Genomic DNA, 16443 nt, shown 5'->3' on the forward strand with positions numbered 1-16443 from the left:
TGAGAGAGAGTGAGGGAGACACAGAGAGAGAGAGAGAGAGAGCAAGCAGGGGGCATAGTGGGATGAAGTGTTTCTAGAAGCTGTGCTCACCTGTGGATCATGTTGTGGGAATGAAGGTAGGCCAGCCCCTGCAGAGCACCATGTGTTATGGCAGCAATCTCTACTTCTTGTAGAGGTTTTTTATGAACTGAAAAAGGGAGAGGAAGTATTTGAGCAGGAGTCACTGTCAGCTGATGAGGTCCCAATATCGTCCAATTTTCTTTTCTGTGAGTTCAGATACTCTTCTCCTCTTTTCAGGAGGGTCAAAGCTCTCTGACATCATCGACTGTACCCTTTAAGGTCTCGAAGTGAAGCTAATATGGAAATGCCTTTAACCAGCATTCTGTCTAATTACCAGAAGGGGGCGCTAAACTGGTTGCAAGAAACTAGGGTAGCCCTCATTGGATCCTGGTATCAAATATCAGGGACAAAGGGCGGATCTGCTCAGCTCAGTTTTGTGCTAACAGGAGGTCTGTGCATTTTGCAGGACAGAGACCTAACCATGGAAGCACCACAGTTTGGAGGAATTTCATGATTGTTATGCGAACAACTCGGGTGGTAACTTGTAATATTTTTAAAAGTAAACTTAAGACTTACCTTTTAAATCTGCCTTTAATTTGGAATCATTTCTTTTTAGCCCTGGACTGCATTATTACCATTATTACTGTTATTACCATTTTAAGCCTAATTTTTATTTTTATTTATTATGTTATTTTATTTTATGTTATTTTTATTTGACTTGTCAAATATTTATCTGATTTTATTTTTTTCTATTTTATTTTATTCTTAAGTATTTCATAGTATTTTCCTCTCTCTTGTTTTAGTCTTGTATCATTTTACTTATTGCTGCTATTTTCTGTCTCTGTTCTTTTGTGAAGCACTTTGTGCTGCAAGCTGGAATGTATGAAAGGTGCTTTATAAATAAATTGAGTTGAGAATATGTGCAATGCAAATGTTTCATGTTATTTTAATTCTTTTGAAGATTTACTTATCAAACTGCAGGTACATGTTCATGAATGTATTGATAAATAATGATTCAGTCAGTTTATATATATTAGTTTATTTGATTTTGGTTTAAAAAGCTAGAAAAGTCTGTTACCAAAACTTAACTCCTGGTATGATCTCACGTTAAGGGATACAGGTTGTTAACTAAATGCTTTTGAATCGGATCGGTAGCAACATCTAGTTGGTATCGGTATCAGCTGATAGTGTTTGATTCACCCCTTCAAGAAACTTCAGATTTTTTAAAGGTCTAGGAGAAGTGAACCCTGCTTCTCACTTGGTTCATTACCTCAGAAAGCATGTTCCTGATACGGTTGTGTTTTGGTAACTGGTTTAAGGTTTTTTTCAAAACATCTAGCATTTAATTTTTGATTCAAAATTCAATTGAGAGGAATAGACATTTATACTGGGTTTGCTTTTTGCCTAGCTGCCTTGTGATTGAAAAGTTGCCACAAAGGCAAAAAAAAAAGCCTTGTTTTTTTTAGCATCTGTTGACTAAAAGACACTAAAATTGATCTTTCATCTTCTGTTTGTTTTTTGCATATTTTTTAAAGTTCCAATATCCAAGTCTGCTCCTTTTATATAGTTCCTCCTTTACACAATGATCATGGACTTACCTTCAAGCAGATCAGAGGCCGAACCAAGACAATACTCCATCACCAGCTGAAAAGGAAAAAGAGTTGCATGTAGGCCCTGAATTGTTGCAAAATGAGAACCTCTCCCCCTCCTGTGCATGTAACCATGTGCATGTTGACAGGTGACGTACCCATGCTGTGTGTTCACGGAGGTAACAGCCTTTGTATTCTATACTGTTTGGGTGCCGGATCCTCTGGAGAAACTTCACCTCCTTTATGATGTCCTGCCATTTCTGTGGGGATAAACAGGGTGAAAGTGAGTGAGGGTGAGTGTTCAGAACATTTCTTCCTTGTTAAGAGTAAAGTGGTTCTCTTCACAGATTATGTGTAATCTGATTATAGCTAATCTGAAATCATGAGCAGAGTGAACTTCATCTGAAAGACAGCAGCAGTTCCAGTGGACACACAGGGGAGTCCTGGATAAGACTACCATGTCCGGTGATTTTATGAGGGAACACAGACAGTGATGCTGGAGTCCAGCAGCTCTTCATCCAGCTCCAGACTCTCTAAACCAAGATAATCTGATTCCAGCTGAGGGATTTACATGAGACAAAGTGATTCTCTGGATTCTGCTTTTTGGGGGATTGCAGGAATACACTTACTGTCATGTTTAGATTAACACTATATGGGAATAGTAATTTGTGACATCAAGTGTATTCTATAATAATAATGATGATAATAATAATAATAATAATAATAATAATAATAATAATAATGTATATATATTTATTTTCACAGACTGGGAACACCACCAAGGGCTTTACACAGACAAGACATAGAGACAGTTTAAAAAATAATAATAGTAATAATAATGATGATTAAATAATAATAATAAATGAGTGTCCAGTTTATTCTATGAAGGCATTAAGATCTTAAAGCAGACGACTTTGGCACAGACTGTGGTCGTGGATAATAGAGTCAAATTTAAAAAAGGTCACTTTAAAGGTACAGTATGTTTTTCTGCCTCATGAGGACTTTTGATCTTAACAACTTTGAATAAAATATGTAATGTTGTTTTTAGGCAAAAACACCATACACTAACTAAACCTATAGCTGAAGAATTATCAAGCTACAAATTCCATAAACAAACATTTATTTTTAACTTTTCAATTATTATTATCCAACAACAAACTTGTATTGCTATTTTTAGTGCTTTTATTTATCTTAGACTTTTTTTTTTTACCCTTTTATTGTCTTAACTGTTTGTTTTACCTTTAATTTACTTATTTCTTAAATATTTTGCTTTGTTTTATTTATATATTTTTCATTGCAATTGGTGTGCATTAGTCTCTACTTCTAAATCAATTTCTGTTTTATAATTATCCATTATATATTTTTTTTTTCATTCATTGTTAAGCCCTTATAATAACATTTGATTTGTATGAAAGGTGCTCTATAAATAAAGCTTGATTGATTGATTTAAAGAGGTGATGGTGAAAAAAGCCAATATGAGCATTTCATAATAAAAAGTTTTTTCTAAATGAACTAAAACAAATGCTGCCGATTTAACACTCCAAAGTTCTCTATGTTTCCGAGCTTAGAGACAGTTTATTGTTTCTCTACACTGATCCAGCCAAGTTAGATTTACTGTGAAATATACCATGTGTACTCACTGAGACATGAGCATGAGTATGGAGGGTCTGAAAATCTAAATAATCACCCACATTTAAAAAGTCTGATCTCACCTCATTGGACTGTTTGCCGCTGTAGGACATCTTCTTGATAGCGACCACTTCATTGGTGCGCACATCTCGTGCCTGAGGAACAACCCAGCACATAGTGAGTAACATAGATGTTCATTATACGCACCAAGAATAAAACATCTTCTTTCATAAAGGATGTGGTTTTTACATGAACTCTTGTCCTTTTCAACTGCACTCTGTGTTGCATTCATGGACACGAGTCTGATCAGAGCGAGGCTGAGTCACATCACTCTGCAGTAGCTTTCAAACATCGTCATGGGCTCGTAAAAAATAACTAATTTTTGTCTTCATTGAAGAGTAATTAGTCCATTTTCATGTGATGTTTAGAACTCTGGAATATGAAAGCCAAGACTTGAATTGAAACAAAACAAAAGCTGTATTTGATTTAGCATTTAACTGGTCTTCATACGTTGCATATTAGCCTTTTAAAAACACAGCTCCTGATTGGTTTCAGACACATTCATGTTTAGGACTTTGTCTTTGATTAACATCTAAAGCTACTCTTCAAAACTAAGTGTATTCGTGCGTGTCTTCCTTTTATGAGTCGATGTAAAGACGTACAAAGTAGACGGCGCCGAAGCTGCCATGGCCGATCTCTCGGAGGTCAGAGAAAAGCTTCTCCGGGTCTTCTTTGAAGAAAAGCTCAGACACCTCCGGATCCTTCAGGCTGCCTGCCCTTACGGAGGAGGGCATCCTGGTTAATGTAGTCCCTTATCACCCACGCAAAGGGTAAGGGACTATCTGGGTGCTGAGCTCTGCCGGAGCAGCTGAAGATTCATTTGCAGTAGTGGATGGGCCTTAGGAACCAGCACATGGGGACCTATAGAGGGAGGGCAGACAAAGAGAGAGAGACAGAGGTGTTAGAGATGATGTGATGAAAGCAGCGTGTTTTTCCTCAGTACACATAAAGGTCTATTTGCTCAGATTAGCTAAGTTTGGAGAGGTCATTTAGAAAAGTTGATTGCCGAACTTTGACAAAAGGAGGAAATCTCACATCTCTACATCTTAAACATGATCAGGAGTTGTTCTTTTATCCATTAAAAGAAGGGATGCATCACAAAAAGAGCTTTAAAAATGCAGTGACACACATAGTCTGCACATTGGATGAAATCCAATCATAATAAAGACCATATATTTGATATAAAGCTGTATAGTCATCAAGCAGCCACGCCCAGCAAACGTCCCACCCAAACTGTCTCCACAGAAGTCCCCTCTACAACAAATCTGTTCCACAAGTGGCCAAAACCCCAGGTTAGACCGATGTGGTGAGACTGAAATCAAACTAGTGAAAGAAAGCACAAACAAAGACTCCTCAGAAAGGTCAGCGGCTCCTGGAGTATATTAAAAACATCGCCTCCGGCCAGTAGTCACACCTCCAAGTGCTGACCATGATATAATCTACCGATTGCAAAGTCATCACAAGTGTATCAGTCGAGACCGCCTCAGCAATTACTGCAAATGTTTAAGCAACTGGAACGACTGGTAATGCAAATATCCCAGCTTAAGGATTGATTTTATGTCGGGTGCAGTGGGGAGGCCGACAGTAATGAGGAGCGAGCTGCACCGGGTGATCGATGAAAGGGGTTGGGGTTGGATTTCACCGAGGACTCTACACTAGCAGCATCAATTTTTCTCTGGTTAATTAATGGAACATGCATGTTGGGATTCATACCAGTGTTCAGCACACGTACTTTAGCAAACATGGACTTATCAATGGTGAAAGTTAGCTGTTCTGACTGTGCAAGCTCTCCCTGTTAGTGCACATGTATGAATTTGTTTTGGAGGTGCAGTGAGTTGATGCTGATGTCAGTCAGTAATTCAGTTATTCTAGTTTTGAATGTTTGATACTCTGTGTCATGATCGAGCCTCCTCCACATGCAGCATGAACATTAACCTCTGATGAAAGGACCCTGAACATAAGCTGAGTTTATAATTCAACATCTTTCTGGAATAAAATTAAACTAACTTGTGAATGTGTCACATTCATAGACTGTATAAATAATGGACGTAGTATCCATGAGTCACCCATCTGTTCCTGAAGCACTGTTTTGAGGCCACTCATCGGAGGCAGCCATATTGGACATGCTGAAGTAATTCAAACTTAGTGTGAGGTAAAGAGGCGGGGCTGGAGCCTTCTAGCCAACAGCTGTGTGTTCCCGCCTGTCAGTCAAGTCGGTCATGTCCTTATTTGGGCAGACCTCGTAATCTTGATTAATATCTTCTGAACTGTCGCGTTAGAAAATAATTCCCCCCATACAGTGTGTGCCAATAGAGAAATTAGCGATGTAGACCCAAGCTGTTTTTTGAACCAGGTTGTAAACATGTTTATTTCTGCTGCAAAGATCGTCTTTTTTGAATGGGTGTGTATGTGGTTTCCGGTGCTTCTGCAGCCAGCCTCAAGTGGATGCAGTTTATAACACTTCATATTTTGAGACTCTAGGTTGCCGCTTGGTCACATTAGGATATTCTTTAGAGAAACCAAACACATTCTATGAGGCAGCCATGTTGGACCTCCACCTACTGACTGACTGGCTCCAGTATTGGTCATAAACCCCGCCTCTGCCATGTCAACAGATGGAACATGAGTCAAACTTTAAAATTACAATACACAGCAAAATCAGTGTTTTCAACATGATTTCTGTCAGTATCCCATCCGCTGCGGTCCGGAGCAGGACCGCCGGACAGCTGGAGTCATGTGACCGAGGTTTTCCCGCTGTATTTACTGAATTAAGGATTCTCCTCCTCCTCCTCCTCTCCTCATCCATGTTGTCTTTCTGGTCCTCTGAAAACCTCTGACCTGTTGACTCCAGGCCTGGCTCCGCTCATCATGACGGTTTGTTGTTGTAGTTAAGTGAAATACGATCTGGTGATAACACAGAGTGTTTTATTCTGAAAATTAACCGGATGTTTTCATTTTGTTTTGGTGCCTGACTTCCTGTCCCACTCCATCCGCTCTGTTGAGATTGATGGGTCAAGTCTTGAGTATCTGATCCACAGGGCTCCAACCTGCTGGATCAGAGATGCAGCCGGAATGCAACGAAACGGATCCAGTGGAAGTTAACACATTGACTAGAATACAAACCTATCAGATCTGGTGCCGTGATGGATCAGAGACGGACCGGACAAGGATCCAGAGGAATATGGCCGTCTTTTGGAAAATAAAGGAATATTCTATTTGTTTTATTTTGACATATTGTTTCATTACTTATCTAAATAACTCAGTTTGCATCATTTAAACATAAAGAGTCAATAAATAAGTTTCCCTGAAAGTCTGTGTCTGACTTTGACAATCTCAATCAGTGACAAACTCAGTGTGCAAACAAAGGTGGGAAAAATTGCAATCTTTTTAACCTCATCTAGCTGATTCCTGAGACAATATGAAACTTACATGATCATAGAGAAGCTGTGTTGTAAAACTGATTGATTGTTCCTTCAGTTTATCTTCATCCCTAACATAGCCGGTGATTATCAACACAACCTGATGTATCAAACCTCCCTGATAGCTGAATGTCACAAGGTCTGCCCGGTTAAAAAAGCCAAACAGCTGACTAAGAAACAAAAAGAGCCGAACTCTTTCACTCCGACGCTCAGCCCCTGAAGGACAACAACATATCTGAGTGTAGAGAAGCTTAGAGCGGCTGCTGGGGGAAAAGCTTTAGTAACACTAACAGGGATCCAGTCTGTTTCCTTTTAATCTGGTACTACTGAACAAAGAGTGATTCACATTTTGTCTAATTCTGTCATAATGCTCGCAGTATTATTAGATAAGCGCTGTAATGCATAATACTTGGCTGCTGAATGTTTCCAACCACACCAAACTTTGACTGTTGGAGAGAAAGAGGCCTTTTAGTCCAAGTTTAAAGTTGCTCTGAGGAAGAGGGCGAGGTTAATGCAACACTGAGGACAACACTTACTTACACATACTCAGGTGCTGCAGAGTTAATAAGAGTAGTACTGAAGCTGCAAGATAGTCCAGTTTGATAACTTATACAAACTTGGAAGCAATAACAGAAAGTTCCACTTATTGGGAAATACATTGGAGGTGTTAAACCCCTAAAAATGGACTACAGGTGAGGCAAAATATCAATATGTTACATACAGAGGCTCTAGTCCTTTTCACAGTGGTCGGAGGTTCAACTCCTGGCCTTGGCAAATAGCTGCACGTCTTCCCCGTCTCTCTACTCCCCACATTTCCCTTCTCTCTCCAGCTTTCCTATCCAACAAAGGAAAAAATGCACCAAAAATAACTTTAATAAATATATCTATGGGGTGCTGGTGGCCTAGCGGTCTAAGCGCCCAACATGCAGAGGTTATAGTCCTCGTCGCAGAGGTCGCCAGTTCGATTTCCAGCCGTGACCATTTGCTGCATGAGGCTTGGAACACAACGGAGCGGATCCAGTGGAAGTTAACACATTGACTAGAATAGGTTACATATCAGATCTGGTGCCGTGATGGATCAGAGACGGACCGGACAAGGATCCAGTGGAATATGGCCGTCTTTTTGCTCCCTACTCCAAGCATTTCCTGTCTCTCTTAAGCTGCCCTGTCAAAATAACTTTAAAAATATTATATATATATATATAGATATATATATATATCTATATATATATATATAGATACATATATATACATATATATATATCGTCATCCTTTGTCCTGGTGCCAAATATCAATATTAAATTATACTGCTCTCTCAAACAGATTTCCTGTGCACTTAACCTTCAATGAGCATTTTGTACTCTCCAGTGAATCAGATATTGAGATTTATATGGTTAACTTGCAATTCAACAATTAGGTGCCGTGTCCACTGACGCTGTTTTTCTGCGATGGCAGTGCCTATTTTCAATTCAAACTAAATGTGATTCAGCGTTTCCAGCGTTCAGCGTCCTCAGTGTTTGCTGATTTTTGTCATGGTGCTCTCAGTTGAACTTTTGGAACACCAGCGTGCTCATTAATGTCACTTCTTGATTACTGACCAATCAGAATCATGAAGGGGCGGAGCCAACTTTGCCAACAACAATGGCAGAGGTCTGTACTTAGAAGAAAAGTTATCACGCTTGTTTATTCAAGGTCCAATTTCCAAGTTCAGAGCTGCTGTTAATGCTATGACACCATTTCTATCAATAGTTTAGTTTCATGTTTAAATGCCATTGAATGAAAGCGAATATGAAGCATACAAAGCATTTCAAAACATACCTAGCGGTCACTACGACAGGAAGCAGAAGTGTTGCAGGACAACTTTTGTAACCCAGCAAAAGTAAACGTTGGTAAGAAGCACTCTGAAATTGAGGTCTTGGGCACTCCTAGCACGAAAAACACCTGAGTGGAGTCAGCCACAGCCTTACTGCAGAGTCGCTGTATTTTGACATCATTATTATCATGGGAAGATTATGTGGTATCATGTTTCAGATGGATTATAAGTTACCCCTAAAAAAGACACTTTACTTTTCCTCATATAGCAGCTTATTTAAGTGTCTGATTGTTCCTCTTATCTTGAATTGATTATGGTCACACTTTATTGAAATATCACCTGCTTTAAATCTTTCATCTTCTAGCAGGGCTTAATATTTGGGTATGGAAGACCAAGAGAAGGTCTAAAGGAGAAGGAATCATAATGCACTAAACATCTTTGTTCACTTCTGAATAAAAGGAAAAGTGAAACTGTTCAAACGTGTGCAAAAGAAATCACACAAATTCATCAAACTGTCTTTAAAAAGCAGCAAACTGTGAAACTCAGGTGTTAGGCAACACAAGAGCACATTCTTAATGTGTCGCAACCTCACTAACCAAACAAGATTTCTCAACAGAGAGAGAGAGAGGATCTACTTAATACAGCTTTACAACACCAACACAGAGTTAGGGTTTCACTTAGTTACAGACACCAGATGAAGTATGAGTCTGATAGTTTGAAAAGCTATGATTTAAGTTAAAAGGTTAACATGCATATTAATAGACAGACCCCTCTTTGTGTGTGCAAGAGAGAGGCTTGATTATAAAGGTGGCTTAAAGTTTGGGAGGTTTTCTGTGTGAGAGGCAGAAAGGCTTAGACGATGTGTTGACAAAGTAAAATCACTGCTGTACTCTAAATGATTAATTTCCTGCACAGGCAATACTGACTGTCCCAGCCCCAAAAATAGCCTGATCCACTGTCAGAGCATGAACATCAGCATCACAGAGCAAAAATGTTATTACTCTGCTGTCAGAGGGTTCTGGACTTTTTTAGAAAAATACTTTTCCCTCCTAACATGTGATCGCACTTCCTCATGATTACTTTCCTTGATTCAGCACATTGATTCACTCCCTGCTTTAATGTGAGGACATAAGATCACAAGCTAAGTTGCTTAAAGGCAAATTATTACATAAGTGGTTTGCTGATTATACACTGTAGTAGGGCTGGGCGATAATTCAATAAAGATAATTGTCGTGATATAATATAACAAATGTTCAATAAAAATTCTATATAAATAAACCTGCAATTACACCTTGAACGCTAGTTGCCACCCAACATTAGACAAAAGAAGAAGACAGCATTGAACAGCCAATCATGTCGCTGGGTGAGAGGTAGGCGGGGCTTAAAGAGGTTTGGAGCGGAATGCAAACACAGCTGAAACGAGCGACAGCGACACAGAAGAAAACTCAAAGCCTACCAGCTCAAAGCAGCGTCGTTAGTCTGACACTGAGTCGACTCTGCGTTAACTTTTAACTCAATACACTTTATTAGATAAACTTTCAGATTGTGGGTAAAGGAAGAGCACAGAGACAACTTCTGCTGTGCATCTCAAACACCTTAAATGTTCAATGCGAACGTAGGACAACTGAACGCTGAATTAGCGTGATGCATTCACTGCACTGTGGGAAACTACATCACTCTGCACGCAACCTTTAGTAATCTTAAAGGGGAGAACTAGGGATGACCACAATTAATCGAGTATCGATTAATTGATTGTTAAGAAATTACTCGAAACACGAATTTTTGTTATCAATTTTCAGTCACGTGGAACAAACATCATGTGGTCTCATATTACACTCATCTATCAGGGAGGTGTTTTAAGTTTAAAGCATGTTTGGATGTGAATCAGCTGTTAAAGGTGTTGCGCACAGCGGAGACGCTCAGCTGGCGGCTGCGGCTGTGCGTCAGGTCTCCACGTGCGCTTTTTAAAAGAGGATCAATACAAAACTGCTGCCAACAACAACACGGACACAAAGGTTGACAACTTTACACAAGATATTTCCCACCTTTGGATAGAAAGGTAACAGACTAGGGGGAAATTCAGGTACGCTATGTTTGCAGAGCAGCAACATCAGAGCCGTCTGAGCTTTTCTGCAGCTGGACTGATTCTGACCCGGTTGCGCTCCTGGCTGACACCTGACCGAATACACATGTTTATTTTTCTCAATAAGAACGAGTAGACAGAAAACTGGACACTGTGAGTCTGAAGTACTTTTCTGTTAGTAGTCTCAGCCTTCACTTTATAAGACTATGTCCGCGTAGAATATTTTAATGAGCCTGATCGTTGATATTCTGTGTGTCAAACATGTGCCCGTATTCAATCCCATCAGTTAGATGCATTTTGTTGCTGTAGAAAATACAATTTAGGGGGAAAACAACCTATTTGGCATTGTTTTTGACATAAGAATAATAATGTTTTTTTAATCAATTAATCGATAATTGATCGTTAACATTTCCAAAAATCGATCATGGAAAATACTTTAAATGTACATCCCTAGGGAGAACACAATAATAGCAAACAATACTCTATAAACTGATACACAGAATATCATTTGATATTTCTATGTTGTAAATTTAGATTACATTGTGCAAATACCCTCAACCTGAGAAATATAATAATCTACAAACTAAAATTTTAACTTTTCTTACATTAAAGACCTGCTTCCTGTTAACACCATCAGAAGATTTGGATTCAAGAAGCTTATCAGAGAACAAATTCAGATACAAGCTAACAACTTTCCCTCAGGACAAAAAACCTGCCTTGAAATTTAAATGAAATTATGATTTGAAATCATGATAATTATCAATATCAATCCGATGTGAAAAACTTCATCGTGCTAACATCATTTTCAACATACTCAGCTCCACTTTAAAGGTCTGAATTCACTCCCCACACAAACAGATCTGATGGGTGTGTCCAGCTCAGGACCTTTGAAGCATCATGAAAGGTCACGTCATAGGAGACGTGGCCATGCAGACTAATGAAGAAGAAAACTGCATTTTGGTGCATCTGTTGGAGCCTCCAGTCTCAAAATGTGAAGCTCATGTGGAAGTGTTTAAAACTGCAGTTCATCGAGAGTCCACTTGAGGCTGGCTGCAGAAACACCGGAAACCACATACACACCTATTCAAAGAAGACGATCTTTACAGCAGAAATAAACTACATTTTTTTTATAACTCTGTATTTACGAAGATATTACACTTAGGTGTTTTGCCCATATAAGGGCATGGCTGACTTGATTGACAAGCAGGCACCCTGTAGATGTTAGCGAAAAGGCTAAAGGCCCACCTCTTTACCTCACACTAGCTTGGGCGATGTTTGGTTGAGTTCAGCATTTCCAAAATGGCACCCGCCTACGATTGGCTTCAAAAAAGCCCTCAGGAATAAAGACATAAAACATTTTTTGAACCAGGCTGTAAACATGTTTATTTCTGCTGTAAAGATGGTCTTCTGGAATTGGTGTGTATGTGGTTTCTGGTGGTTTCTGGCAGACGCTCAATGAACTGCAGTTTTGAACACTTCCGCATCAGCTTCATATTTTAAGACCAGAGGTTACCACTTGATGAAAAGCAAAGATTGCTAACATTAGGAATGCTTTGACCAGAGCTACACTCTGCTAGCACTGTGCTGCTGCTAACTCTATCAGATGAGAATCAACCTGAAGCTCAGGATGAGTGCTTTTTCAGAATCTCTCATTTTCTCTCAAATACAAACACACAGAGAAACAGAGCCAAAACATATATCACAAGACTGAATCTAAGACTGCAGGACACACACAAACACAGGTTATGTTTCAGAAATGTGCACAAAGATCTTTATATTGTAAGCGTTCACAAAAACAGACTTCTCTCTCTCTCTCTCTGTTTTATGTGAATCGACCCTCCTACATTGTAAAATCACTAAGAAGCCTAATGAAGAGACGACCACTACACAGAGCTGTGTGAGGGATGTCACGGAGAGGACGAGAGAGAAAGAGAAATGGAGAGGGATAATAAATAATCAAATACATTATCGATCGTGATAGTGAAATTCCCCTCAGTGCGCAGGGTCAGCCACAGAGAGGAGCAACCCCGGAGCAATCCTGCTGTCTGCACGCTGGACCAGTGACATGCAGAGACATGAGGCACACGAGACACACAAAAGAGCATCCAAACCCAGCGTGACATCATATTACAGACTAACTCTAAAACCATGTCGAGTGCTTTGAATCCAGCTGCACTTTTTGCATTTACACAGATAACCCCAGGTCTTATTTGTTGCTGGCCACGACTACATTTAACACACACACTCCCTGAAAAGATAACATATGCTATCTGATACGCACACTTATGAAATGTCCTTCAGCCTGATGCTAAATGCTGGATTGCTAAATAATTCAGAGTAGTAATGCACCAAGCTGATACATCTTATTAAATGGCATTATCCGGTTTGAACTGCTTCACGTAGGATACTTCTTATACTTGTGTTATAATAAAAAAAAGGCTGTATCATCCGAGCGCTCTGAATACTGACGCGAAGACTGTCTCTGGAAATTTGCATGTTCAATTTCATGACCTACATGTGCACTAGTGTTGAAAAGGCACAACACGGCGCGGTTCTATCTCCAAACATGGAGGGTGGGGAGTCCACATGCGCCTGCTTCCCAGACTGATTACAGATTGTGGTTTTCACTGAGAGGAGGAAGTGAAAGCTCTCCAGATATCCAGTGTCAACAACAACACATCCAGATTTGCGTTGCTGTTATATAGAAATGATGGTGGCCGAAAGAGAGAGATGGAGAGACCGAACACTAAGAGGATTTGACCCATCCCGTTTCCCTCACAGGGCTCCATTTGCACTTTTCCTGCTGAGAGAAATGTCACGAGCATCAACATCAGCAGAGCAAAGAAAGTCTCTGTAAGAGGATGACTTGCTTGTGACACCTCAAACAACAAGACAGACATGCACCAAGACACCAAGCTGGACCAGGTGATCTCAGAGGATCTGGCATGTCAAACCCATAGACTGTATAATAAATGGACGTAGTATCTGTGACGTCATCCAGCGCTGTTTTGAAGCCAATCGTCGGCGTATGCCATATTGGAAATGCTGAACTCAACCTAACCTAATTTGAATAATTGTCGAATAGATGACAATGGTTATCGAATAGTATTTTGGCTTGAGATGTCCATCCTTAGTTTGTACCGGGCTGTAAATATGTTTATTATTGCTGTAAAGATCGTCTTCTTTGAATGGGTATGCAGTGGTTTCCTGTGTTTCTGCAGCCAGCCTCAAGTGGACGCTTGATGAACTGCAGATCTTAACACTTCCGCATGGGCTTCATAATCTAATACCAGAGGTTGCCGCTTGGTTAAACCGAACAGAGGCACAACTGGATGTAAGAGTAGCTTGGACGAATCAGTGTTAGATACAAAGTGTTTGAAGGATTGATTGATCTGGACCTGACAAATCAAGAGACTGAAAAAACTATGTGCGATTTGAATGTTTACGACATATGTAGACCTTCACTATTGGGATTATTTTAAATGTCTGCTCAATATGAATCATCCGTCAATCACTAGATTTAAAAAAACGGTGCCTCTTTCTTTATACTTCTTCTGGCTCTCAGTGTGACTCATCAAATATGTTGATTTTCAAATGTTTTCAGCCTCAGATGAACATCCTGAGCAGATGCTCATCTGGAGAAAGTGGAGCGAGACTTATTTTATATCCAGCTTTAACTATCATGACACTGAAGAAACTGCTGTCAGTCTGGTGGTCAACAAAGATAAAACACAAAGACTAATTCAATCTGATCTGTACTTAATGTGAAAGGAGATGTAACATTAACAGCAGGATTTCAATGAGAGAGGTTCAGATTGATAAAGTTTTGGTGGCAGTGCTGCAGAGGATCATATCGTTGAACCTACACTGGTTCTGCAGTGGCTGACTGTCACCGACTTGGATGTAGACTTTAGCGAGCAGAGCAGGCTTTGCTCCAGTGTCTAATCCATTTTTCCTGGGAGACACTTAAATCCATTATGCAGTCGCCCATATCCAGACCCCTAGATATATAACACCGACACACAAGAACACACAACTTTGCATCGGCTTCTCCTGCATCGAGGTGCTCTCAGTCAACACCGGCTGCATTCCTCTCATCACCAACCGGCAGTCACTCCTTCAAAGTAAAGAGCTGTGATACACTTTTGTTTTCATGCAGGTACAAAACCAAACACATGGCAGGTGTGCATATGGGGTGCAAGTTACAGAGAACATAGGTAAGGATGTGCAGAGATGTGTGCCCAACTCAGTGAAAGGACAAGTCGTACCTGCGTTTCAGATCCAGCCTATGTGCTGCATTTATCACTTGGACATTGTGTTCATCACGTACGAAGATACCAGCAAAGATGGGTATTAGGTAGGCTGCTTACACTGCAGTGGTTTTTCCACAAATGGCACATGAAACATACATCATGTGTAGGTGTTTTGGGGTGTTTCTGCCAGCAGATCGCAGCAACACACAGATGAATGCTTTAAGCTGTGTCATAACCATAACACGCAGTGTTTAAAGCGTATGCATGGTGTTTTGTTGCATCCTCGTGTAGCTGTCATGTCTAAGTTAAAGGGCGAAGTCACAGATAAGCCGAGCTTGCTGAGTGATAGCTGCTGTTACGCAATATCAACACAGAAAACTGAGGAATGCGCCTCACGTCGGTGCACAAAAACAGCCATCAGCAGCAGAAGCAGCAGATGGATGGATGTGAGCTCTGCCTGTCGCTTACACAATGATCATCATCACCACCACGCTATCCTTGGCTAATGCTGCTTGTAAACACAATGGCAGCAGGACATGCAAGTTTACGCACAGGCAGCACACACACACACACATATATATAAAGACACTCCAGCAATGTCACCTACCTACCCGTCACACAGCTAGCTGCTCAGACTGTATGTGACTCATGATGATCCCCCCTTCCTCAACAGATAAACAAACTTCCGAAGCAGACACCTCCACAGCCACAGTTTCACTTCACGCACAGAACACAGTGGACACAAACAGAGACGAGGGAGTGGCATAAAGCGGATTAGCAAGCTAGTGTAGCTTGCTAACGTTTTCTTAGTATAGTGGACAAAGTCAAATTATGTGGGGCGCATTATTTAAGAAATGACTTGATGATGATGATGATGTGCAGGGACAGTGATGTAAACTTTACGCACAGGCATGGTAAATGTCCAATGTGCACAGACGATGTTAAAACAGAGCTTTGTGCTGCACATTTGTGGTGCAGTTACAGTGGAGCTACAATGAGACAGCTTCAGGTAGCATATAATATAATGATGCATATACAGAATATTCCTTAAACTAGTGCAAGAGTCATATTTGTCTCTATTACATCCCTACATTTCATGCTGTGCTGACACATTTGATGCATGAAATGACATTTTAAGGGAGCTCATTCAGTCAGCATACATGATGTGACACAAGGTCTTGCTTTTGCAAACACTGGAACAAATGCCTTTTGATGATTTAATCAAAATTAGTGTGCATTTGACTTATTTTGAGTCTTTTATATGACTCTTGTGCTGATATGGACCTATGGGTGTGAAATAAAGTACATCCATCTATCCTGAGTGAAGCAATCTGTTATTATTTACAACAATCCAATGCTGTAGCTCTCTAGATCTGTCATCTGTGCATCCATATCATGATTAATAGTGTTGCATTTGTATTCTGTAACACACTCCTCCTGTGCAAACACTGAAGTTGCACAGCAAGGTGGAATAAAAATCAGTCTGTGCAAGTTGTGACAGCAAGTTGAGGGTTAGCTAGCTCACAACAAGCTAACC

General features: G+C 40.2%; 1 protein-coding gene across 2 annotated transcripts in view; it reads right to left on the reverse strand.

Annotated features, from left to right (window-relative positions):
- taok1b (TAO kinase 1b) overlaps positions 1 to 16443 on the reverse strand; it is a 31079-nt gene that overhangs the window by 13903 nt on the left and 733 nt on the right. For both annotated transcript variants that reach the window (XR_004631253.1, XM_034683463.1), the window contains exons 2-6: positions 3941 to 4199; positions 3362 to 3433; positions 1808 to 1909; positions 1659 to 1704; positions 91 to 187 (exon numbers count right to left, since the gene is read on the reverse strand). Coding sequence is in view for 1 of the 2 variants with exons in the window: in XM_034683463.1 (XP_034539354.1) it covers positions 91 to 187; positions 1659 to 1704; positions 1808 to 1909; positions 3362 to 3433; positions 3941 to 4072 (449 nt within the window). In the remaining variant the exon portion in view is untranslated. The remainder of the gene's footprint in view (positions 1 to 90; positions 188 to 1658; positions 1705 to 1807; positions 1910 to 3361; positions 3434 to 3940; positions 4200 to 16443) is intronic.

The sequence above is a fragment of the Notolabrus celidotus genome, chromosome 5 (genome assembly GCF_009762535.1).
Source record: "Notolabrus celidotus isolate fNotCel1 chromosome 5, fNotCel1.pri, whole genome shotgun sequence".
Taxonomy (NCBI): domain Eukaryota; kingdom Metazoa; phylum Chordata; class Actinopteri; order Labriformes; family Labridae; genus Notolabrus; species Notolabrus celidotus.